Source organism: Trichechus manatus, unplaced genomic scaffold, assembly GCF_000243295.1.
Source record: "Trichechus manatus latirostris isolate Lorelei unplaced genomic scaffold, TriManLat1.0 scaffold00044, whole genome shotgun sequence".
Lineage (NCBI taxonomy): Eukaryota > Metazoa > Chordata > Mammalia > Sirenia > Trichechidae > Trichechus > Trichechus manatus.
Window position 1 is genome coordinate 13,708,178 of NW_004443980.1, and position 26,285 is coordinate 13,734,462.

The window sequence follows — 26,285 nt, forward strand, 5'->3', positions numbered from 1 at the left end:
GGAGGAGAGAACCAGATTTACAGTACTTAAAGCCAAAAAAGACATCTCAGCTAGTCTCTGTGACATCAACAACATCCAGAATGAGTAGTGTATGGGTATCAACGTGCTACTGCACTACAGAAAATACATGGAGAATTTTGTTCAAAATGGGGCATCATATTTTAACATTGACCAAACGAGTGAAACCAGGAAAACAAAAGGCTTGAAATCATTCACTGAAGACTGGTAGAGGAACTTGGGACAGATGACCTGTAAACAGAAGGTAAAAGGTGTGGGAAGCAGATGGAATGCCATGAAAGCTATTTCCAGCATCATTTAAGGGCTGTCATGTGGAAGAAGACACAGCTCCAGAAAGCAGAGTTACCTTCAGTACAGCAAAATGATGTCTGAAATTGCTTTTTAAACTACCTATAAAGCACTACATAAATGCTAGTAGTTGTTAATGTTAACACTTCCATACATAAAATCTTATTATTAATAACTGACTACAATCATGGATAGAAATATAAAGATGAAAATATAAAGCTCACTTCTAACAATTAGAGCCGACCATATGACTGGAATGTATTGAAAGGAGTGGTCCAAAGGCTCAATGCCCACTTGTCAAGAAGGTTATAGAAAATAATTGGCACATATAAGGTTCAAGTCTAAGGTTATAGAATATACCCATTTTAGATTGTATGCTGGAATAGGGACATATAATCTTTAAAAAAAAAATCTAAGGTTATATAATACGCTTGCATTAGGCATATGCTAGATATATAGGGTCCGTAAGTTCTAATTTTGAAGTCTCTAAGAGTTTTAAATACAATTAAGGAATGCTCTCTCAAAGTTAATGTAATTAGTAGCAACAGCAGTACCACTACTACTACTAATAATAATGACAGCAAAGATTCTCATCCTGCACTATGTACCAGGCACTTTTCTAGGCGTTTTACATATATTGACTTAATTAATCCTTACAACAACCTTATGTAGTATGTTTATTATCCCCATTTTACAGATGAGGAAACCACACAGAAGTAAAGTAATATGCCCAAGTTTGTATGTAATGAAAGTAAAAGCAGAATTTTAATGATCACAGAGTTCTGCAGTGCTGACTTTTTGTTACTGCTATATAATTATTTCCACGTCTTCATTAATATTTTAATTTCTGATTTTTAAATGCCATAATCTTAATAATTTTTTCCCTATACAACATAAAATATCAAAAGTACAAATTCATCTTCAATTAAACCTAAAAAAGTAGTGGAAGTTAACCCTCTTTAAGCAACTACATATTTAATTTCCCCGCAAAAATAGTGCCAGTAGAGAAAAAGTCGTAACTAGATGTCTTGTGATTTCAAAGCTTAACTGAGCAGTAAGGTTTATTAATTTAGAGTGTTGATGGATGGGCTTCCCGACACTGCTGAATCATTTAAATTGTATGCCAAGTTTTACGGATGTGGGGTCTGCAGCTTTCATATAATTCCTTCTCAAAGGAATCTGATTTAGGTGTTTCTCCCTTCTTTCTTTAGGAAAATTAAGACATTTAGCCTCATTTGTTCCTGTAATTCTTAGTTTATTATTAGGGTAATTTTTAGTTTATTATTATGGTCTTTAGATTCTATGATAAAAGAAGAATGTTAAAGTACTCGACAATAATTTTAATCTAAATAATCTCAATGCTTGATTATTTTAGTATTCATGAATATCTAAGCTTTAACTTTTACAAAATCTTGTCAAAAATAAAAATACACTGGCCTGAGAAAGACTGGAGAAACCTTGAGAGTATGGCCCCCGGACACCATTTTAGCTCAGTAGTGAAGTCGCTCCTGAGGTTCACCGTTCAGTCAGGGACTGGACAGCCCCATAAAACAAAACAGGACTACTGAGGCACAGCAGTCCAGGGACAAGGACTAGAAGGCAGGAGGGACCGGAAAGCTGGTGATAGGGAACCCAAGGTCAAGAAGGGACAGTGTTGACATGTCGTGGGGTTGTTAACCATTGTCATAGGGCAATATGTGTACTGTTTAATGAGAAACTATTTGTTCTGGAAACCTTCATCTAAAGTACAATAAAAAAAAAATTTTAAAGAAAAAAAAATGTGGACATTACAGGTAGACACCAAAAAAAAAACCAAACAAACAAACTCGACATAATACAAATATAGAAACTAAAATTCCACAAATAGACTATGTACTTCTTTTAAAAATGTTACTGAGGTTTCTCAAGGAAACTTAATAAAAACTGACTACATACTAGGCCAAAATGAAATCTCAATACCTTTCAGAGATATGGTATTCTAAAGACTATGGTTTTTACAGTGATGAAATTAAATTAGAAATCATCATCAACAGTAACAAAAGCATAAAAGCATAGGTAAAAAGCCTATAGCTGATAATTAAAAACACATTCCTAAGTACTTCACGTCGCAATTTATACGTGCAAATGAGAACAATAAAGCAATATTAAGGAAATTTCTAGAAAAAAAAAGTTATTTCCAACTGTGAAACCTTTTGAAAACGAAAAGCAAAAGTACATTATATTGAATTCCAAAATAATTTCATCATTGTTTTCTTACCAGGTAATGACTCTTTTGCATCATCATCTTTAGATTCTTCTTTAGGGTCAGCTATTTCGGTGCTATTATATTCAGGTGACTGATTAACGGGTTCACAGGGGTGAACTATCTGTTCGTCCGTAGCTTTAAGTCATAAGAAGATAAATATGTTTGGACAGGAAAAGTGAAATCCATAAATATTGTGATATGCGTGGGAAAGGAAAATTGAAACACGCCAAAAGAAATTCCACATTCCCAAACACCATTTAGCAATAAACTTGGGGGTGATGTCTATAAGCATTAGACATTATAAAAATAAATACAGCTGTCGAAATGATATTTTTATCAGAATTTTAAAAAGACATTTTATGAGAATTTTAGAGCATGAAATACAAGTCTAATTCAAGGCCCATGATTCAGTAAGCTACAACGAGAAAAGGAGTTTTAATTATTTATATTAAAATTAACTTCTAGTTTACTACTAAAATTCTAAGTAAACAGATTATATTAATAAAAATAATTAAAATACAGGCAGAGCTTTTATAAGCCCCTAAAAAGGCAACTTAAGTATTTAGAACATAAGTTGTTAAGGAAATAGTTTCCATATTTTTCAAAGTAGTTTACAGGTTTGATTTTCTTTAATCAAAGAATTTAACAGTTTCCAATTAAATAAAAATACTAAATAACAGAAATATTATAAACTAATTTTCAATTTTAGTCCAATGTTTCAAGTGCACTTTAAGTATTTCTGAGATTTTATTTTATGCGTCATTAATATGCTGATCCTTACTACTAAATCAAGAAATATTGCTAGTACAAATTTCATTTTAATGGCTTTATCTTCTATCTTGACTTCAAAAACTTTAAGTGTGTCCAGTCCGACCAATGTGAAAAATATTATCCTTGCCATCCAAATGCTGCTAAATTATTCAAAAGCTGATTTTGTTCATTGTGTACCTTTTTTGGCTTGTTCAATGACTTGCCTCACTGCTTTCTTTAAACTGTTTGCCCGCAACACGATTTCCGTCGGTTTGATGGTCTTCTGTGAGGATGTAACGTCATCTGTGAGTTGTTCCTTGCTCTCACACAAGGATTCTTCACTTGAAGATTCCACAGGATCTTCTTCCACAATGACAGGGCGCACGCCTGGAGGTAATGGAAGCTCCTGGGCCTCCGTGTGCAAAGCCTGGAGCAGTTGTTCAAGCTTCTCATTTAGGACTGAACACTACGGAAAGAAAAATAACAGTAACGAGGAAGAAAATAGGAAAGAAGATCAGCAGGAAAAATATGAGAAATTGTAAAGTAAGATGTTTTGAAAGTTTAATCACTAGAGGAAACACTAAAATTCACACGTTTACTACATTTAATTTTGTAGGTGTTTTCGTTCAGGAAGCACGTAATCTGCATTTATGGGAGATGGGAAAAATGGTATTTTAAATTTATAGGGAAGGTGTCCCTGGGTGGTGCAAATGGTTAACGCACTGGCTGCTAACTGAAAAGTCAGAAGTTTGAGTCCACCCTGAGGGACTCGGAGAAAGGCCGGGTGATCTACTTTCAAAAATTCAGCCATTGAAAACCCTAAAGAGCTCAGTTCTGCTCAGACACACATGGGGTCACCATGAGTTGGAGCTGACTGGACATGAACTGGAAGAAGACGTTTATAGGGAAGAAGCCTATATGGGTGTTTACTATTAATGGGTTATCTGTTATAATCATACTTTAAACAGTTTATGGGCTAAATAATTTATAATTTTTATAAAACAACAAAATAGCACGATTTTTATGTAAATGTCATAGATTAATACTTCCAGAACCATTCAGACTCCATTTCATGGGTAAAAATTTTTATAATCTTTGCAGAGGTTATTTTTCCTTAGAAGAAAGTAACATATATTTTACTATCAAGTGACACATTACACAAAAATCATACATTACACAAAATTTGCTATATGTTACACAAAAAAACTATACAAACTTCTTTTTTTTAAAAAAAAAAGTAATCAATTTATGGCACCATTTTGAGCATCAAAAACATAAGCTTTGCTTTATGGAGTGAACAGCCCTGGAGGGGTTATGGGCTCTAAGAAAGAACAAAAAGGAAAATGCACAAGGATAAAAAGGGAAAAGAAGGGAGAAAGATAAGTAAGCACTCTGTCCTTGTTTTTTTTATTTTTTTTATTTTTGCTTTTCTTGAATTACTGGGGTAAAGAAACATTTAGGACTGAATCTGCTGATGCTACCTCTTAATATACCTTTGATCTCCACACAATTTCCAGTCCTTTCCTCTTATATTTGTCTTTGATGACATGCCAAGACAAAGTTATAGCAGAAATAGTTCAGAGAAAAAAGTGTGGCTAGAGAGGGTTTCTGTTTTTTGAAACTCTCCACAGAGCAGAAAAATAAGAGAAAGAGGCTGAAACCTGCAAAAGTATGTTTATTTCTATTCTCTTTTCCTTCCACTCAATTAAAACTCCACAGATAGTGTGAATGGGGCCGGGGGTGGGGAGAAGCTGATTCCTTTCTAAGCCCAATATAACCAGGCCCTTCCTAAGAATGTTCTGTCATGAACTTATGCAAGCAGTAACAGTAGCTTTTGAGGTTCAGTAAAATGTTCTTATTTTAGCCACAGAAAGCTCATGAAGGGGGCAAAAAACAATCTGTAAGGAAAAAGGCAAGGCAAGAAACAGAACCCTGAACGGGAAGAGGACTATATAGCACCTGGGGTGTTCTAAAAATGATGCTGGGAGGAAGCTGGATTGACCGAACTGGCCTAGAAATGCAAAGCCCTTCCTCTCCTGGCTGCCCTCCTGTGACCTGACTACTGTGCATCTCAACTTCAAGAGGTCAATCAGTGGGAGAAGGGATTTAAGCTACAAAATTCAGCCTGTCAAATGGTTTTCAACAAGGCAATTTTCCTACATATTAAAGGGTAACCATAAAATAGAATATTAAAAAAAAAAATCTTATATCTGATTTGAAAGTAATTTTTCTTTTGATTTAAAATGTTTGGTAGAAAACCCACTTAGATCAGTTTAGCATTAAAACACAGTTCAATGTTAACACTGTCAGTAAAACCCTGAACATGTCCCTCTTACTTTACTGGCCATGGCATCCGCATCAACGGAATTTTCCAACGTTTTTCCATATTCCTTCTCTACTTTGGCAACGAAGTCCTTTACAGTTTCACACAGTATGCTTGGAGGAAAAGAAAGTGTACACTTCAGTAAACTTAGGAGGTTCATTTCCTTGGATTTATAAGCATATTTAAAAAGAAGGACAATTAGCCAAACTATCAAAACTAGCTGGATCATAAATAAATCCATACTTCTACTTGCTGTGTAACAGGTCCTAGATTAAGTTCAAGACATTCTAAATGATAACTTGGGTAAAAAAGAAAACTTGCTCTACATAATTTAAATAAAACAAGACTTTCTCAAATACTTAAATTCTTGAGAAGAATACTTTCAGATCTTATTAAAAAACAAAGCATTATTTTCTGCAGCTTATATATTTTCAGCAGGAACCTGCAGTGTTGAAACAAGGATAAGCACGTTGTCAATGCTGCTCTACTATTCATTACATGGGTATCTTGGCAATACATTGTCAAGAGAAAAGAGACTGTGTGTTTTCCTGAGAACCAACCAGCCACTTGAGTTACATTCTCTAAAAATCCATTCATTTTTTTCCCTTAAGATAACTATTTCAATAACATGCAAAACTAATTGATGTCTTGTTACTGTTAGCAATATATATAGTTTGTTTTTTTCTTCTAATTACATTTCATTTCTTTGCCACAGAAATAAACTAAAAGAAAAAAACAATCTGAAACACTAAGAATATTTGTCTTTCAAATGTCCTCGGAGCTGCTGTTGGATTAAAAACAATAGCCAACAAAATGGTATATGCCCTTGCTAAAAAAAAGTTGGAGGCCTATACAGTAAATGTTTGAAAAATGAATCAGTATGTTTTTAAATCATCGCACAGGTATTCCCTCCTTTTTGAAAGTTCGGTTTACGCCACTTCACTTTTACAAAAGACCTGCATTAGTACATTTTCGCTAACCGAAAAAATCTGAAGAGGATTTTTGCTTTTACGAAGAAAAGCGAAAACAGCACTTAGTAGGAGAGTCACACTTGTTTTCAAGCGAGATGCTTGGTGAAGCGTCAACATCAACGCATTCACCGCCCATTTCACACAGCGGCATGACCAAGCTCCTCCTTTTAAACTCCTCTGCCCTTTCTGAACGACCCAACCATATCCAATCAAATGCCTGGTGAGGTATAAACGCACCATACATCGTGGGATCCCATCCTCGACTTGCCGTCCCTTATCATTTCTCTAACCATGGGACTCATCCCCCGGCACACACAGTTACTATAAATTCCACTCTTCTGGGGGATTCAAACCCCGGCCCTTCAACCCAGCCCCGTGTGCCAATGCCAGCCAGGCTACCGGTGCTACCATCATTACCCCCACCCCCTCTCAGCCTTCCAGTGTGCTTGCTGTCTTCCCGATCCTGATAAGTGAAGCTACACGGTACATACATTATTTCTACTTCATAAAGGCTGTGTATTTGTCATATCATTCCTGATTTTACTATATGTTAGTGTTATTTTAGGTTTTCTGTGTTATTTGGTATGATTTGGTAGGTTGTTTTGGGGGTCTGGGAACGCTCACAAATTTTTCCCATATAAATTAATGGTAATTGCTTCTTCGCTTTAAACCATTCCAGCTTAGGAAAGGTTTCACAGGAACACTCTACTTTCGGAAAACTTTCAGATACAGTGGGGGAAACCTGTATATCTCGCTTTCATTTTATATAGGTTAAGGAATTTGGGAGGAAAAAAAAAAACAGGATCCAGTAGTTATTTTTTTCTATTATACTCCGTTTTCTCTGGCATGTGAGTGGCATAATGGTAAGTTTACAGATACTTTAATTTGAAATTGAAACATTCAATAGACACATGACACACACCCCAAACCTTCATATTTATCACCTAGGAAATAAATTTATTACTCCTAGCAATGTTTGTTTGCTGCTTTTTCGGCAGCCATTTCTAGACTTCACTTGGCCAAAAGGTAACATTTCCTGACGCTTAACTTTTCTGATAGCTTTTTAAACGCAGATTTCTACAGAGACTCTAATTTACCAGATATGAGAGTTGTCTTCATGTACTTCGAACCAAGTGTTGTCTTCTTTATTCATGTAAAATACCTTATGGAATGCCTTGAAATACTAAGGCAGGCCATCAAGAAATCTGCTCTACGTGCTTTACTGAGAATTTCTCTACGATGTCCTACTTCTAGGCAGAGGAGACACTGGCATTCTGTAATTCCAAAATGAAGGCTGTTCTTGCTATTGTTGTCACACTGTCTTGACAGAACTTTTTCTTGGATTTGTGAAATTACACACGCCATCACTTTATCATCACTACTTTTGTTGATATTTTATTAACTCCCAGAAACCCAACACTAGGGATCAGAGGAGAGCCTAGACAAGGAGCCAGACCAAGGCCAGGGAAAACATTTGAAATGGATTTGGGTGAAACTCGAGGTAATGGTACCACAATTTAATACAGTACTCTGTAGTTTTATAAGCTCTATATTTATTTTGGGAGCCCTAGTGGCGCAGCGGCTAAGAGCGTGACTGCTAACCAAAAGGCTGGCAGTGTGAATCTATCAGGCGCTCCTTGGAAACTCTATGGGGGCAGTTCTACTTTGTCCTGTAGGGTCACTATGAGTCAGAATTGACTTGATGGCAACAGGCTTGGTGTTTTGGTTTTTGGATACTGATTTTATTATTATCTAATTCTCCCAATAGTTTCATGAGGAAGGAAAGATAGGCGTTCTTTCCATTCTTGAAAAAGACCACGAAGCTAGCAAATGGCTGAGTCTCAAGTCGGACCCCAGACTTTACTCCTCTTTAGTACAACACTGGGGTCTACTCCAGTGTTTTTAAAACTGTTCTCCAGAGATACCTGAAGGGCTCCACAAATGCATGACTCAATTTCTTATCAAAATACAGAGTATAATTTTTTAAATGCTCAAATGACCATCAGAGACATTCGAGACAAATAATATGTTAATTTGTACTTTGGCATAAACTACTTTCTGTGCAAATCTTGGACTAAAGCATCATCTGCCATTTTAATTTAATTGAAGACAATTTCCTTACAACCATGTGACCAAAATAAAATACAGACATAGTTGAAACTGCATTGAATATTGAGACTGTCATCGATAGATAACCTTATTGCTTTATTATTCTTATAAGCTATTTTAATAATTAAACTTATCCAATTTATTAATGCCAATAAAACAGAATTTTTATTTTTTTTAAAAATTGGGATTCTGTTTAAGATTTTACTTGCAAAATGGTTCCCACTGCTAAAAGTGTTACATCACACAGGTATTGAAATTAAGAAAGAGAGGGAGACAAAGGGGGGCTACTATCATGCTCCTGTTTACATCTGTCAACACTTCATGTCATTAACTCAATTTAATTTAAAAAAAATATACAAAATGTATAGGAGGTAGTGATGAAGCACATCAGATACATGAAGGTCAAGATAAAGGTTTTGCTAATATCTAAACTATGAAAAATGACCAAATAAAAGATTCGCTTAACTTTCTTAAACAAAGAATAATTCTTTTACAACTTGTTATACTTAAAAGAAGTTTCCCTTTCTAATGTCTACAGAGACTATGCAGGTAACCTCAGTGTATGAATTGGGCCTAGGACGAGAAAGAAATAGGGAGTGTTGGGCCTGGGGCAAACTGATTTGTACACTTCAATCAAAGGCAATACAATTCATTTTAAAAGAGCAAAACAAAACAAAAACAAAGACAAAAAGACAGCAACAGCGTCCATCAAACACAGAGTGTCTGCAGCCCACCTCTGCCTGGCCCACCAGCATGCTTCCCTGCAATTAAGCCATTCAACTCTTTACCTTTGGCTCCATCTTGTTGCCTAAACTTGGGGGTTATGTTACCAAAAGCAATTGTTACTACATCTGTACTTCTGTCACAAGCAAACTTGTGTATAATGACTTGTCTTTCCTTGGCTTCTTTGTAAACTAAGTATGTAATATGCTCAAAAGTATTTGTCCTTACACTATTTCCCATCTCCCCTTGTTTTTCCCCTCTCTTTCTTCACAAAAATAGTACCATTTGCTTCTCAGCCAGAATCCTAAAGACTTGCTTGTCAGTCGAAAAGTGACTCTTCTCGACAGTTCTCATACCATCGGTATAGGATGCTTTAAACTAAATTCTAACTTCCAGCCAGACAACAGTTTGGATAATAAAATCAAGCAGCTTTGGCTCCATGTACTAAATCAACTTAACTAAAATCTGATAACTTTGAATTAAAATATAATTCTTCCATTTAAACATGCTGAGAACTGAGAAATGTCATTTTGAAAAATCTCATCATGTTTTTTTCCCTTTACCGATACAAACAGTAAACAGTAGTGTTTATGGAAATAACAAATTATAATGAAAATATTTTCCATATTACAATTAATCATAAATATGCCTTTAAATATAAACTTAGATTAACTAAACTCTCAACCCTTATTGCATCTTTTTGACAAAAAAGGTTCAAATTAAGCATCAAAAAATATACTTTCTAAATGTACTCCACTGCAAAATAAGATGCTAAAAGTGGTTTTGAAAAATCAACTCATATCTAGTATATCTAATTCTACAGGTTACTTCACAGATTTTTTTTTGGAAAAGAAAAATGCCAAGGAATGAGAGCAATGGTAGAAACCCCCTTTCCTTTCATTTATACCGTACTTCACGACAAACTCTGCACTCACTTTGCAGCTGATACGACCACTGCTTGCTCATCAGTATCGAGGATTGTTTTTAGATGAGTTGCAACCGAGTCTTCATAAATTGTCATCTGAAAAAAGAAAAAAACAACAAACCATGCCGTATTATCATTTCTGGCATTTATACAACTTAGTTATTACTGCTTCAAAAATGGAACAATTTCACATGAGTCAGGGCAATGGCTATAAAAATATATAAAAAGAGGTGTTACACAAAACAGATAAATATTTCCTTCCTGTGAAAGAGTCTCAGTTTCTGGAATTCTTTAGTTTGTATTCTTAGAAAAATCGATGGAAAAAAACCTTTTTTAAATTTTAAAAATGTTAAGTAGCTAAATGTATAAAGAATTCCCACCAATCAGTACAAAGAAGTCAGACAACCTAATTTAAAAATAAGAAAAAAAAAAAAAAAAGAACTCATACACTGCTGGGTAAGAGTACAAACTGATGCAAACACTTTAGAAAACTGTTGGTACTATCTATTAAAGCTGAACATATGCATACATACTGTAAACCAACCAGTCACTGTCTAGTTGACTCTGACTCATGGCAACCGTGGGTGTGTCAAAGTAGAACTATATAAGATTTTCAATGACTGACTTTTCAGAAGTAGATCACCAGGCCTTTCTACTGAGGCATCTCTGGGTGGACTCAATACCACCCGGGGACTCCATACATACTGTAGGACTCAGCAATTCAACTGCTACATATATACCCACAAGAAATGCAGACGTGGGTTCACCAAAAGACACGTACTAGAATGTTCACAGCAGAATTTACTCAATAGGAGAATGGATAACAAATTTCAGTATACTGGTGCAAGACAGAAATCCTAGGCAATGAGAATAACTGATTGACAACTATGCCACCATATAGATGAATCACACACAATGTTGAGTGAAAGAATCTAGAAACAAGAGAGTGCAGCAGAATGATTCCATTTTATAAAGTACAAAAATAGGCAAAATGAATCTATACTGTTAGAGGTCAGGACAGTAGTTATGGGGGTAGAGGACAGTAGCTGAAAAGGGGCACATCAGGCCTTGTGAAGGCTGGTAATGCTGTCTTACAATCTGGGTGCTGACTGCATGACTTTGTTTAGTTTGTGAAAACTCTAAGCTCCGTTTATGAAATGTGCACTTTTCTGCATGTGTTATACCACAGTCAATAAAAAGTTAAAAAATGCTGAATGTAGTATCAGACAACCATGTAAACAAACATTTCTCTCAAATAATGAAATAATCGAAGTGCCAACAGTCCTATATCTTCCTTCTGTTTGACTCAAACATTAGCATCCTGTTGAAAGAACACATCTTCCTAATGTGTAAAAATGGGTGCAATATATAAACTGCCTCATATTCAGAGTCTTCTCTGAATGTTTGCCTCAAACGTATTCCATGCCGCACAGCTCAAAAATTTCCAATATAAACCACCTGCTTGCTCTGTTCAATCTGGCCGATGCTCTTCTGCATTACTCAAATACCCTTTCACTGCTTTTCACCAACTGGAGTCAGTTTATTCAGACTTTATTGAAGATTCAGTTAGCTCCCTTTCCTGACTGGCTTCTTTCCAAAGGAATCTCATTCCTAATCTACATTCAAGTCTATCAGTCACTAGTCAGAATGTTACTCTTTTAAATTTCTAATTTATTTCCTTCAGAGGCAGACCACATATGGAAAAGGAATTTTACATAAAAATAGAAGGGGAAGCTAGGAACCCCAAAGTTACATACAACAGTATATACTGACCACAAATCCACTTCATTGATCTTCTGGTCTATACACTAAAAGCTGCACACTTACATTTACAGTTAAATTCAGAAAAATAAAAATACATCTCCTAAAAAAGCAAAGGAAGGAAACACTCTGGAGAAGGACGAGTTTTGTTTCTCTTCCCTACAAGGTGGACTGCCATAAAGCCTAAGAAGGTGGGGGAAAATGTTTTAAACTGTAATTAGTGCCACTGGAATTTATATTTAAATATGCAAGCTTCTGTTCGTTAAAAATATTCCATGATAAATAAGGCAACCCCTTTCCTCAAAAGAAAATAAAATAACGTCTATGCCCCAGAATACAATTACACATGTCACTTATTAATTTATTGTATAGTCACTTATGGAGCCCTGGTGGTGCAGTGGGTAAGAGCTTGGCTGCTAACCAAAAGGTTGGCAGTTCGAATCTACCAGCTGCTCCTTGGAAACCCTATGGGGCAGTTCTACTTGTCCTATAGGGTCGCTGTGAGTTGCAATCACCTTGATGGCAAGGGGTTTGGTTTTTTTTTTCGGTTTTATAGTCACTTAGCAGGGTCAGGAAGATAGGTAATAATAACAGTTGACATTTTTATCGTGTTCCACCCGTACTAGCTGCTGTCAAGCCAGTTCCAACTCATGGCGACCCCACTGTGTCAGGGTAGAATTGTGCTCCATAGCGTTTGCAACAGCTGACATTTGGGAAGTAGATTGCCAGGTCTTTCTTCCAACGTGCCTCTAGGTGGACTCCAATCAGTTAACAGTAGAGTGAATTAACTGTTTGCACTACCCATGGACTTATAGTGTACTGAACACTGGGACAGCACTATGTGTATATTTACTCCACTAATTCCCCTGCTTTACAGCCAAGGGTCCCTGGGTTAATAAACAAGCACTAGCTTAACAAACAAGCTAATAAACAAACATCAGCTGACTTACTAGACTTGTGTGACTACGGATTGAGATATATACATGGATGGCTTGGGAAAAGCTTATAATGTAATTGGAAAGCAATAGGAACCTGGCTTTTAAGAAATAAACAAGGCCAGAGGGCTTTGATACTAAAATGCTCATTCTTCCAACAGGGGTTGGTATTCAGATTAAAAATTAACAACCAGAATTTTTTATTAACTGTTGACTTTGTGCCAGGCACTCTGCCAGACGGCAACACAATGGTGAATGAGTAATACACAGGGCCTGACCTTTAAGGCATGACAGTACCAAGATAACGGAAGTTGAAGCGGGCTATGGCAGTAATCAGGAAGGGCAGAGGACTAGGACTTGGGAGATGAAGAAAGGTACCTGGTGAAAGCGATACCTACGCTGAAACCTGGGGGGGAACAAGAGTGAGCTAACAAGCGTGATGCCAGTGGAGGGGTACAGTACTTATCCCAAAGGGTTAGAAGAGAGAGAGAACGTAATGGCGTAGGGATTCTACATTTAAATGTAAATAACACATTTTATAATATTGAGTATTGTTAGACAATGGAATCATTGTTACTGAAAGAAATCACAGAATCATAATGTCTAAGAAGTACAACAGCAAACAAAACGGCTTAATTATGGCCGTAGGGAATTAATAGAATTGTCATGATGCCTTAAGCTCTATGATTCTATGACATCAACTGAATGCTAACAGTAAATAAGATAATTAGGGCAAGCGACCACATTTTGTGTCATTTCAAGGAAAACTGAAAAAGCAGTAATTTCACAATCACATATAGAGGAATCCAAACTGAATACTTCATTTAAAAACATAAATAAGCTAGAAAGTTACAATGAGCCCAAGAAGGAAGGTTGAGCTTACTTGTATTTAGCTTACTTGATAGCATGGTATTACCTGCTGTTGCTGCTATTGGGTGCTGTTGAGTCAATTTGGACTCAGTGACCCTATGTGACAGAGCAGAACTGCCCCATAGGGTTTCCTAAGCTATAATCTTTATGGTCTTTTTCCCATAGAGCCACTGGGTGGGTTCAAACTGCCAACCTCTCAGTTAGCAGCTGAGCACTTAATCCTTGTGGCACCAGGGCTCCTTATGGTATTACTAAGCAGCTAGAAAAAAGAATGGAGGGGTTTTCAAGACCAAAAGGTCACACATGGTAAAGTGCATTTCTGGTGTCAGACAGAGGGAGTGCCCAGGCCTTGATCAGGGTGCTGCTGAACGCTCATTTAACCTGCAGTCTTATGGTATGCTATTCCTTTGCTGTGAAGGTAAGTTTTAATAAGAAGCCAAAATAAGCAGTTTCAGTCAAAATTCTTTTGCACTAAACAAAAAGAGGTTTCCTTCATGTAGTTACAATTGTACCTCATATTTAGTGATTATATATAAATGATAAAAGCAAAGTATCTACCATTATCTTATATACTAGGAAACAGGCATCTCTGAAATAGGTAGAACGAAAGAATTCTCCCCCTTGTCTTTCTGAAGAGGAAATCAGTAACATAAAAATACTATTAAACAAAAAGACTGGTTTTCTACAAAAATGCGTTATGTTTCAAGTCAGATAAAGTAGTAGAAATAAAAATGCTGTAGGAAATACATGTTTTTAAATACTGATGATCTCTGAGTGATTGAACTATAAGTGATTTTCATTTTCTTTTTCATGTAATTTTGTATTTTCCAAATTTTTTAGAAGCAGGTTTTTCCACTTTGATATCAGAAAACAATACAATTAGCATCTTTAAGGAATAGTCTCATGTTTCTAGTTATCATTCTTTTCCTTAGCCTTGACAAGATCATAATTTTCTTAATGACAACACAAAGATTTCAATTGTAAAATAAACAGATGATTTTCCCGAGAGGGAAGAAAAAGCTATTATAGATCAAATGGTCTTAATGACTCAGAGAATAATCCTTTGAAAATCAGGTTCTGTTTTAAATTTCTAAAGGCTTTGAGGTTTAATCAGAATGCTGAATCTTTTAAAAGGTTTAAAAAACTTGAGTCATTTATGGTTGGTAGCAGGCATGGAATGAAGTGAGCTCTCTTTCTTCCTTGATCAACAGTCTGCACCTAGAGACCTGTCCTGATGCACTCTCGAAGAGCAGGCAGACTGTTAAGAGAGAAATCACAGAATATTCTGGCCACAGTACTGGCGTGCTTGGAGACTGTGTAAAGGAGCTGGCTGCACCTAATAATCGAATCAGTGCTCTTAGTCAAAGCAGAAGATGAGCAAAGGCCAACAAGAAACTGTCATCAGTCGGTTCTGTGACAGGTGGCCTTCTTTGGAGCCTTGTTGGTAAAGAGGAAGCAGGCAGGTAGAATATTCAAGGAGAACCATCAAGGACAGGCCACCTGTCTGTCAGTTTGTGGTACTGTGGTGGCGTGCGTGTTGCTATGATGCTAGAAGCTATACCACCAGTATTTCAAATACCAGCAGCATCACCCATGGTGGAGAGGTGTCAGTGGAGCTTCCAGACTAAGACAGACTAGGAAGAAAGGTCTGGCGATGTACTTCTGAAAATCAACCAATGAAAACCCTATGGATGACAACCCCATATATATTGTCCAATCTAGTGCTGGAAGATGAGCCCCCTAGGTTGGAAGACATTCAAAATACACAGTGGCCTTAACAATGGACTTGAGCACACCAATGATGGTGAAGATAGCTCAGGACCAACAATGTTTCCTTCTGCTGTACAGAAGGTCACCCTGGTCACAGCTGATTCGACAGCAACTAACAACAACATCAAGCACAGGAGAAGGGGAATTCGCATGCCTGGTGCTTTACACACGTTCCTCACCTCATTTAATCCTTACAACATTGTAGCCTCCCTTTACAGATGAAGTAACCAAGGCACATGAAGGTGAGGGACTTGCCTAAATTCACACTCCCAGTGTGAGTAGTCAAGGGAAGACTCTAAGCTAGATCTGGAGGATTCTTTTCTTTGGGCAGAGGACTAGAAGTAGTCAGTCATACCCAATAATATAAATAAAATTAGCCAGACGGGCGACTGTATTTTATCAGTAGGTTTTCTTATTTTTCAGTATATTTACCCTCATTTCACATGATTAATAGGTAAAAGGTTCTTACATAAAATCCTGCAGATTGTCCTGGAGGTCCTGGAAGTAGAGGAGCTTTTGGTGGCAATTTGAGTTCATATGTCATTATACTCCACCTGAAGGGGAAGAAATTATTTGGTCTAAAAAAATCCCTTTAAAATTTAATCAACTGACTTAGTTCTCCTTCTATATTATACATATATACTCACAGTGACCCTACAGGACAGAGTAGAACCGTCCCATAAGGTTTCCAAGGAGTGGCTGGTGGATTCGAACTGCTGACCTTTTGGTTAGCAGCTGAGCTCTTAATCACTGCACCACCAGGGCCCCAATATAAACATATATATTTATATGTATGTATTCATCAACTATGATTTAATTGTAGCTTAAAACCACCAAAAATAATAGGAGCGATGAAATTTTGGGAATCTCATAAAATACTTAATTTATGATTTCCACATCTTACCATATCTCTGATTGATGGCTTCCAAGTTCGTTAAGACCATGGCCCACAGCAAGAAATGCACATAAGAAATCTTCCTTTCCTCCGCAGAGGCAGCACATTCTGGCTTTTCTATTTCACTTCTTAAATAATGCTCCTTGTAATTTACTAACTAAATTACACAAGTTATTAATGGGTCAGAACCCAAAGTTTCTAAAACAATTGTTTTAGATTGAACGCCTACTGTCTATAAAAAACAAATCACCCTCCATGTAACAACCACCCTTACCAAACCAGCTAACATAAACATGAAATGAAAATTAGCTAAATACACCTTCTTAAATTAAGAAAGAAAGTAAGCATGGGATTAAGCAGAAAATATCAACAGAAGTAATATGAATACTTAATTGATGCACACTTATTTCAGTTAGCTGTAAATACTAATTTCAAATCAAACACATGAATCATTTGGTGTTAAGAGAAAAGCAATCAATTTAGGATAAGTCACGTCTTCTACCCAAAATAATCATTTCAAAATTGGGAGGAACAACTATGTCATTATTATAGAGTAACAGGATGTGAATAAAAATTTTACAAAGACCCAAAGCATAATATAATAAACGCAGCCCCACAACACAGGCATTCTGAGAACAGCACATCACAGCTGAAGCCTGTGACAGAACCTACAGGAAAAGCTCAAGATTGGCATCAATATTTAAACAGAGTCTAGTCTATAATTCAGACTAATTGGAATAAGTCTTTACATATAAAACCCCAATTCCTAGAAAATCCCCCAAAAACATAGATTATATGTTAAAATATGTAAACTGAATAGTTACTTGCAACTACTAATCAACTACTGAAATGTAGATTTGAGAACAACAAGCTATTCATTCATTCATCCATGCGACTATTTATTTAATGCTTCTAAGTGATAAACACTACTCCAGGGCCTGTAGATACAGTGGGAAGAAGGCTCCCCTCACAAAGCTTATATTCTAGTGAAGGAAACAGATATAAGAGCACAAGCAAGCAAACAGGATAATAAACCTTTGTTAAATATCCAAATAGGGAAAACTACAATTGGAAACATAAACATCAAGGGCCTTCTAACTGGAAACACTTCTCTGGTCAAAGGATAGTCAAAGACAGGAAAGAAATCCACGCCAGCTCCTTGAACCTTCCGTGCTGAACCTACCCCCGGACAGGAAGTGGCTGAGCGGACGAAACAGGAGAAAACTGCAGCTTGAGGGAGGAAAAGAGGCGTGTTGGTACCAGCTAAGCACAGTTAGACGCTGGAAGGTAAGGGCCCCATCTGCTAAGTATGTACGTTAAAGGGGAAAACCTGGAACTGGGGTCTGGGGTCTGGTTCAGAGTGCCAGTTCGACCACGTTTTAGCTATGTGACTTTGACAATGTAAAACCCTCCTGAGCCTTTTTATCTGTAAAAGAGAAATGATAATATAAGGTAACTCTAGGAGTGTACTGATGAATAGATGAGATGCTGTACAGAGTAAAGCAACCCGAAGTGCCAAGCAGACAAAAAATGTTAGTCATTCTTACTCCCATTGTTTCTGCAGGCCTCAATGTTCATCTTTTTAAAATAGTCATAACGCTTTTCTTAGTCACCCCACAGGGTCACTCTGAAGACCAAGTAAATTAATACATATTTAAAAAGCTTATATAATTTGGAATATTTTTAAAGATTTTTTTTCCCACCTGTTCTTCACAAATAAAACCAGTAAAAAACAAGCTGCTGTCGAGTCAGCTCTAACTCATGGCTACCCCACGTGTGTCAGAGTACAACTGTGCTTCAGTGTTTTCAACGGCTGATTTTTTGGAAGTAGACTGCCAAGCCTGTCTTCTGAGGAGCCGCTAGGTGGACTCAAATCACCAACCAATTTGAGGTGCAGCTGAGCACGTTAACTCTTTGCACCACACATGGACTCCTCTTTACAAATAATATTTCTGAATTAGTAACTAAAACACAGGGAAACAAAATATGCTATGTTTCTAATAGTGAATCATTATCATCTAATAATAAATCCCCTTTGGTTTTATTGTGTGTGTGTGTGTGTTTTCCTGCAAGTCCACATCATTGAATTTCACCATGGGGTGTTAACCATCCTAGAGAAGGAAATTTTTCTAACACCCACGGGAGAAGCACGCATGCAGGGTAGAGGAGAGGAGAAAGCCTGGAAGCACTTCCTAAGATGTACTGGGAATGGAATTCAGATTTGCAGCAAAGAAACCATTTAAAATACTCCATGCTGTCTGGTAAGCACAGAATTGAATGGCTTTCCAGGAAATCATATGCGGGCTCTTCTAAATATGGGAGACTGAATCCAGCTTCCCACTGGAGCATACGCCAAACTACCGGGGTATCGCTGTCACGCAGTTATGAATACACATAGACAAATTCTCTACTGCCCAGCTCTCTTTTTAAGCAGTCATGTCCCGTCAGGAGAATAATCAACCATTACAACATTACTTCCTGTCAGGCCAGGTTACAATTAATTAGATTACAGCTCATCTTTGAATCCTTACATTTTAGATTGTTGGCTCCCTGATGAGATTTTGGTTATTTATTCTGGGGACAGTTCCAAAGATGGCTAATCCTATCCAAGTTGGGCTGATTTATGCTAGCTCAAATTTACAATATTTTCTGACATTTGTCTTCTTACTTATGGGGGAGAGGTGGTGTAGTCACTGTTTACTAAGTCCTGTTGTTCCCTTTACCCAAATTCTAAATACATCCTCCGTAATACTCGTGGGATACACATTCTCATTTCTTTTTTATGCACCGGGGATTCAGAGAGAAAGCAGTTCAGACATTAGATCAAGGAGAGCAGAAACTCAGCGGTAGTTCCTTCATATGAGGTTGTCTTCCCAATACTTCTGGGTCAATTCATTCTTAATAGGTACAATTAAGAAGAGATATTCTAACAATTCTAAAATTTATATGTCTTTATAGCTTTTCTGAAATCAAAAGATGATGGTGCTATACTTATTACACTTGTCAGAAACCACTCCTCCCCAAATTAACTATTTTAGCTTTCTGACCTGAAGAGGAATTAAGAGTATTTAGTACCAACATAGCCTTCTACCTTTAAAATAATGGGTTCATCAGGTTAGTTGTCTCAGTTTTTGTTCCAATTCATTCATTCACTCTAAAACAATACTTACTGAGTGTCTACTGTGTCCTAGGCCCCAGGGATGCAACAGACAAGACCAGGAAGTCTTTGCCTTCATGGGGCTTACAGTCAGTAAAATTTAGGAGAGAAGGGAGATTCATTGCTTAAGGGACACTGAGCTTCTGTTAAGAGTGATGGAAAATTCTGGAAATGGATAAGGGTAACGGCTGCACAACATGATGAACACAATGTCACTAAACTGTACATGTGAATGGCAAATGTTTTGTTGCATATATATTTACAATAAAAAATATATTAAAAAATCAACTGGTTTACAGCACATTCTCTTCATCAATAATTCATGCTAAGACCTGAAGTAGAAATAATCTTACTTGTAAGATAGTATAAAACAAAATGAACTAAAAAAATGTTTTCAGTGTGCCACTTTCAACCCAGTTTTAGAAAACGGTTCGCTCGCTCTTACCTGTCCAACATTTTGGTACTGGCTCGTTCCAGCTTCTCCAGGATCTGAGGAAGTTGGGTGTCGTCATCACAGGAACCTCCCCAGCCAAGGACCCGAGCGAGATCATTTCCTGTACCCAAAGGCAATACTCCTACCTTACACTGAAAGAGAGCACAAAGGAGACTTCAGACAAGTAGAGAGAGAGGCCTATTGCATTTCTGCTCCTCTTGGTAAGGAATTACGTTAGTATGCGTTCATGTTACTAGCAATAAAAAGAACTAGCACTTGCCTGTTTGATCAAGTTGAGCTTATCAATTTCTGACAAAACCCAACCTACACTTCCATCTCCTCCACAAACAAGAATCCGGAAATTGTCAAACTTCTGAAATAATCTTAAACTGAAAGTAAAACATATTTCATTTTAGTATAAATAAATAAAAATCAAACACTTTTCACCAGTTCTTTGTTTTACTTATTGGTATTTATATTCCTATTAAATATAAGAACTCCTACTTATATATTAGTTATACTATAAAAATTAACTCAAAGGCAGCTTATTATTATTGTACTTTAGATGAAGGTTTATAGGACTAGCTTCTCATTAAACAATTAGTACACATATTGTTTTGTGACATTGGTTACCAACCCCACAACATGTCAACATTCTCCCTTCTTGACCTTGGGTTCCCTATTACCAGCTTTCCTGTCCCGTCCTGCCTTCTAGTCCTTGTCCCTGGGCTGGTGTGCCCTTTAGTCTTGTTTTGTTTTATGGGCCTGTCTAATCTTTGGCTGAAGAATAATCCTCAGGAGTGACTCCAGTGCCAAGCTAAAAGGTGTCAGGGGGCGATACTCTTAGGGTTTCTTCAGTCTCTGTCAGTCTAGTAAGTCTGGTCTTTTATTGTGCATTAGAATTTTGTTCTACATTTTTCTCCAGCTCTGTCCAGGACCCTCTGTTGGTGATCCCTGTCAGAGCAGTCAGTGGTGGTACCCGGGCACCGTCTAGTTATACTGGACTCAGGCTGGTGGAGGCTGTGGTAGCTGTGGTCCATTAGTCCTTTGGACTAATCTTTCCCTTGTGTCTTTGGTTTTCTTCATTCTCCTTGCTCTCAAGGGCAGTTTTTAACTCAAGCACACTACTTAATGATAAAGAAGACAAAGGAATTGTAAGTAGAAATGGAGATAAAATCAGAAGGAAAAGGAGAGTGAAAAATGAGAAAACAAAACAACCATCAGAAACTAGGAAAGAAAATGAAAAGTAGTAACTTGTCTCTTTCTCTTACAAAGATATGTTATTTCCTGAAGAATAGCACATTATAAGCCAGGGGTTGGTGGCCTAGGGCACTGATGTTACTGAGTGGCACTGGAGGCTGTTCCTAAAGACCTGCCAAGCCTGGCCAATGTGCTGATTTCAGTCCTCCCAACTTGCTGTTTCTGTCTCCTCTTTTCCTATTCTTTAAGGCCAATCCTTTTACTTGTATCTTCTCTCATCTCAATTTGTGACACATCTCACCGCCTGAACGTACCTTTGTACACCTAACGTACTGTGGAAAAATCTAAAAAAAAAAAATTACAGGGACAAACTCACAAAGTTTTACAAAAGGAGGTCCTTGGAATCTCAGAGGATGAATGTGGAACATAAATATCAAGAATGTATAACAATGGAAGCCTGAAGGATTATAAAATGATGTGCTAGATAGAAAGGGAGTGAAAGCTATCTAGGATTGGAAGAGACAATGAATGTGAGAAGAAAGGCTGGATGAGGAAATGCTAGGAACCAGGTAGAGGAAAGGAAGGGACACGCAAGTAGATAAGACAAATTTCGGCATAAAGAAGTTGGCCCACATGACCAGAAGGGCCTGAGACTTAAGCAACAAAAGGTAATGAAAACAGAAAGGAAGACCCTGAAGGAACAAAAGGGATGGAGGTACAAGGAGAAACTGAAGGAGAGAAACTGAGAAGAGAGAGGAAGTGTCAAATTATAAAACACAAAACGCACCCCTACAAAAATAGTAATGATCAAAAAAACAGAAAACAACAAATGCTCGCGAGGTTGTGGGGAGATCAGAACTCTTATACATTGCTAGTGGGACTATAAGATGGTGCAACCCCTATGGAAAACGGTATGGCATTTTCCCTAGCTAGACAGAGAAATACCTTATGATCCAGCAATTCCATTCCTAGGTGATGTACCCAAGAGATATAAGAGCAGTGATACGAATAGACATATGCACACCTATGCTCACTACAGCATTACTCACAACAGCAAAAAGATGGTAACAACCTAAGTACCCATCAATGAATGAATGAATACACAAACTGTGGTACATACACACAATGGAATACTATGCAACTCTAAAGAATAATGAGGAATCCACAAAACATCTTATAACATGGATGAATCTGGAGGCCATTATGCTGAATGAAATAAGTCAATCACAAAAGGACAAATATGTATGGCCCCACTCTTATAAAAAGTCAAGAATAGATACACACGCAGAAAGCAAGTTCTTCGATGGTTACCAGGGATGGGAGGGGACAAGAAGAGGAATCACTTTGTAGATAGTAGACACTTATTATTTTTGGTGATAAGAAAGGCAATACCAAATATGGGTGAAGTCTGCACAACGGGACCAAGGTAAATGAAGACACTAAGAATTACACACAAAAAAGGACAATTTCGGTAAAAGTTAAAATATACACAATTTTGCAGCAACAGTAATAACAACCGAAAAACTATGTGTGGTTACGTAGGTAGATATGTATGCATATATGTATATAGGATGGCATATGTGAGTACACATGTTCGTGTGTGCTGCATATATATCTATCTGTATATAATAAAGCACATTAAGGAGCACAGTTACAGAGAATACCTAGACACATCCAAACAACTCGCGGGATTGGTTTACTGGGTTAAAAGGCTTAGGACCATAGTCTTGTGGAACAACTTAGTCAATTGGCATAACATAGTTCATAAAGATAATGTTGTACACCCTAGTTTGGTGAGTAGTATCTGGGCTCTTAAAAGCTTGCGAGCGGCCATCTAAGATACAACTATTGGCTTCTACTCATCTAATGCAAAAAAGAATGAAGGAAACCAAAGATTCAAAGAAGAAACTAGTTCTGACCACAGACACAATAGAAGGTCCTGGATAGAATGGGAGAAAAATGCAGAAGAAAATTCAAATTCCTAAAAAAGCCCAGACCTACTTGACTGACAGAAACTGGAGACTACTGCCCTAACATACCCTTTGACCTTGGAACTCAAGCCACTCCTGGAGGTTACCTTTCAGCCAAATAAAAGATTGGCTCAGATGCGGGACCAAGATGGTGGAGTAGTCAGACGCTTCCAGTGGACCCTCTTACAACAAAGACCCAAAAAAACAAGTGACTCAATTCTATATGGCAATCTGGGAACCCTGAACATCAAACGCAGAGTTGACAAACCGGACTGAGTGGCAGGGGGAGGGAGAGATGGTTTGGAAGCTGCGAGGAGTTGCCAGACCTGACCCAGTGAGAGCCTCAGCCCTTCAGGACTGATCAGCTTGGGGGTGAGTGGTGAGACAGGCAAGCGGCAGTGCTTGGGAGGCGCGTTTTCTGCACTGGGAGAGACCCAGTGCCAGAGAGTCTACGTGGCCACCCAGAACCAGTGAGAAGCACCTCTGATCAGTGAAAGATAAGCACTTGCATACAGCTTACCGCACAGATCGAAAACATCCCCCTTAGGGAAAAACCTCTCTCCCGCTTCCCTCCCCTCTCTTTGCTCTTCACTGCATCCACAACCGGCTTCAGCACTGTCGAGTCCCCTGGGCCAGAAGTAGGATCTATGACATGCCCGGAGACATTCTCCCTACCTCGGAGAATGAACAAATTAACAATCAAGGGAAAAAATAAACTGCCAGCTCCCCTAAGCCAGAAACCCAGGGTAGGCACAGCTCCTTTGCCTAGGCACAGGCATATGGGATGCACAGGCATAAGGGATCCACAGACTTTGAGTGCCTTTCCCCCTGCATAGACTTGTGTGGGGCCATCTCAACAGTGTTAAGTCCTCATTACTGCAGTACAACAGGGTATATACCGGAACTCTAACTTCAACTGTTTCAGCTGTGAAGTAGCAGGTTCTTGACATCTGACACTGCTCTGCCCGTTAAGCAGGGTCTTTACCAACCCACATCAGGGGCAGAGGACTGGTGGCTCCACCCACGCCACCTAGCCACCTGCGAGAGGGGCCCATGAATAAGAGGTGCCCCCCAGTACTTACAGCCAATAACATTAGTTGCTCACAGTCAGGCTGCAAAACCCACCCACCTACGTGCTCTAGGGAATAGTGACACACCTTCCTCCTGGACACTCGGGGGGTGACCGTCAGCCTCCTGCCTTGCTCAGAGTGTGTCCCCCGCTGCAGCCAGATGGCTGTGCTTACACCAATCACCCATGCCTGTCTAGGACTGTCAGTGAGAACCTACACCACACACTTGGTGGCTACCTACTTGGGCACCTGAGCTGAATCCATACCGGAGGAGTGGGTGGACTCCTGAGCTCACATACCTAGTAACAGATCTAACCACCTGGTGACAGGGCATTAGAGCTTCAAAGGTACCAATAATCAAACCAGCGCATACGAACAGCCTATTTGGGCATATCAAAACAAAACAAGAAGTTAGCACACAGTGAGCAAACATGAAATAAATAAATATAATAACTTAGTGATGGCTCAGAGACAACAGTCAATACAAAATCACATAAAGAGGCAATCCATGATGGCTTCTGCAAGCTCCCAAAATAAAGAATCTAGAAATTTTCCAGAGGAGGAAAATTTCTTGGAATTACTGGAGGAAGAATACAAAAGATTAATATACAGAACTCTTCAAGAAATTAGCAAGGAAATTAAGCAAAACATAGAACACACAATAGAGGAAATTAAAAGATTAGAGAAGAGCATAATGACAAATTTAACAGGCTGCAAGAATCCATAGAGAGACAGCATCAGAAATCCAGAAGATTAACAATAAAATTTCAGAATTAGACAACTTGGTAGAAAGCCATAGGAGCAGAACTGAGGCAATGGAAGTCAGAACTAGCGAGAGTGAGGATAAAGCACTTGACACCAACTTATTTGATGAAAAATCAGGTAAAATGATAAAAAAAAAATGAAGAAACCCTAAGAATTATGTGGGACTCTATCAACAGAAATAACCTACGGGTGACTGGAGAACCAGAATGGGGGGTATAACAGAAAATACAGAGAGAATTGTTGCAGATTTGTTGACAGAAAACTTTCCTGATACCATGAAAGATAACAAGATAATCTATCCAAGATGCTCATCAAGCCCCACATAAGGTAGATCTCAAAAGAAAGTAACCAAGACATATTATAATCACACTTGTCAAAACCAAAGATAGAGAATTTTAAGAGCAGCTAGGAATAAACAAAAAGTCATCTGCAAAGGAGAGTCAGTAAGAATAAGCTTGGAATACTCAGCAGAAACCATGCAGGCAAGAAGGCAATGGGATGACATATATAGAACCTTGAAGGAAAAAAAAAACTGCCAGCCAAGAATTATATATCCAGCAAAACTGTGTCTCAAATATGATGGCAAAATTTGGGCATTTCCAGATAAACAGAAGTTTAGGGAATTTGCAAAAACCAAACCAAAATTACAAGAAATGCTAAAGGGAGTCCTCCAGTTAGAAAATCAGTAACATCAGGTAACAATCCAAGACTAGAACACAGGACAGACCAACCAGGTATCAACCCAGATAAGGAAGTCACAAAAGTAAATCAAAGCTAAAACACTGACAACAGGGAAACAGATGTCAATATGTAAAAGATGACAACATTAAAACAAAAAAGAAAGACTTAAAAAATGAAGACATAGATTTTTCATGTGGCAAGGAGGTCAAGGCAATATAAAGAAATAAAAGACTGGTATAAACTTAGAAAAATAGGATAAATATTAAGGCAATCACAAAGGAAAGTAACAATCCTACAAGTTAAAATAAAAAACTAGAAAAATATAAAGACTCAGGAAACACAAAATCAACAACAATGAAAAAGACGAAAAGAAAATACATAAAGAAAAACGACTCAGCACAGAAAATTAAGTGGAACAAAGAAACT

General features: G+C 37.8%; 1 protein-coding gene across 1 annotated transcript in view; it reads right to left on the reverse strand.

The window, feature by feature from the left end:
- DGKH (diacylglycerol kinase eta) overlaps positions 1-26,285 on the reverse strand; it is a 253,952-nt gene that overhangs the window by 50,092 nt on the left and 177,575 nt on the right. The window contains exons 11-17 of the mRNA XM_004376610.3: positions 20,454-20,562; positions 20,186-20,325; positions 16,158-16,242; positions 10,363-10,448; positions 5,638-5,737; positions 3,500-3,767; positions 2,564-2,686 (exon numbers count right to left, since the gene is read on the reverse strand). Of these exons, the coding sequence (XP_004376667.1) occupies positions 2,564-2,686; positions 3,500-3,767; positions 5,638-5,737; positions 10,363-10,448; positions 16,158-16,242; positions 20,186-20,325; positions 20,454-20,562 (911 nt within the window). The remainder of the gene's footprint in view (positions 1-2,563; positions 2,687-3,499; positions 3,768-5,637; positions 5,738-10,362; positions 10,449-16,157; positions 16,243-20,185; positions 20,326-20,453; positions 20,563-26,285) is intronic.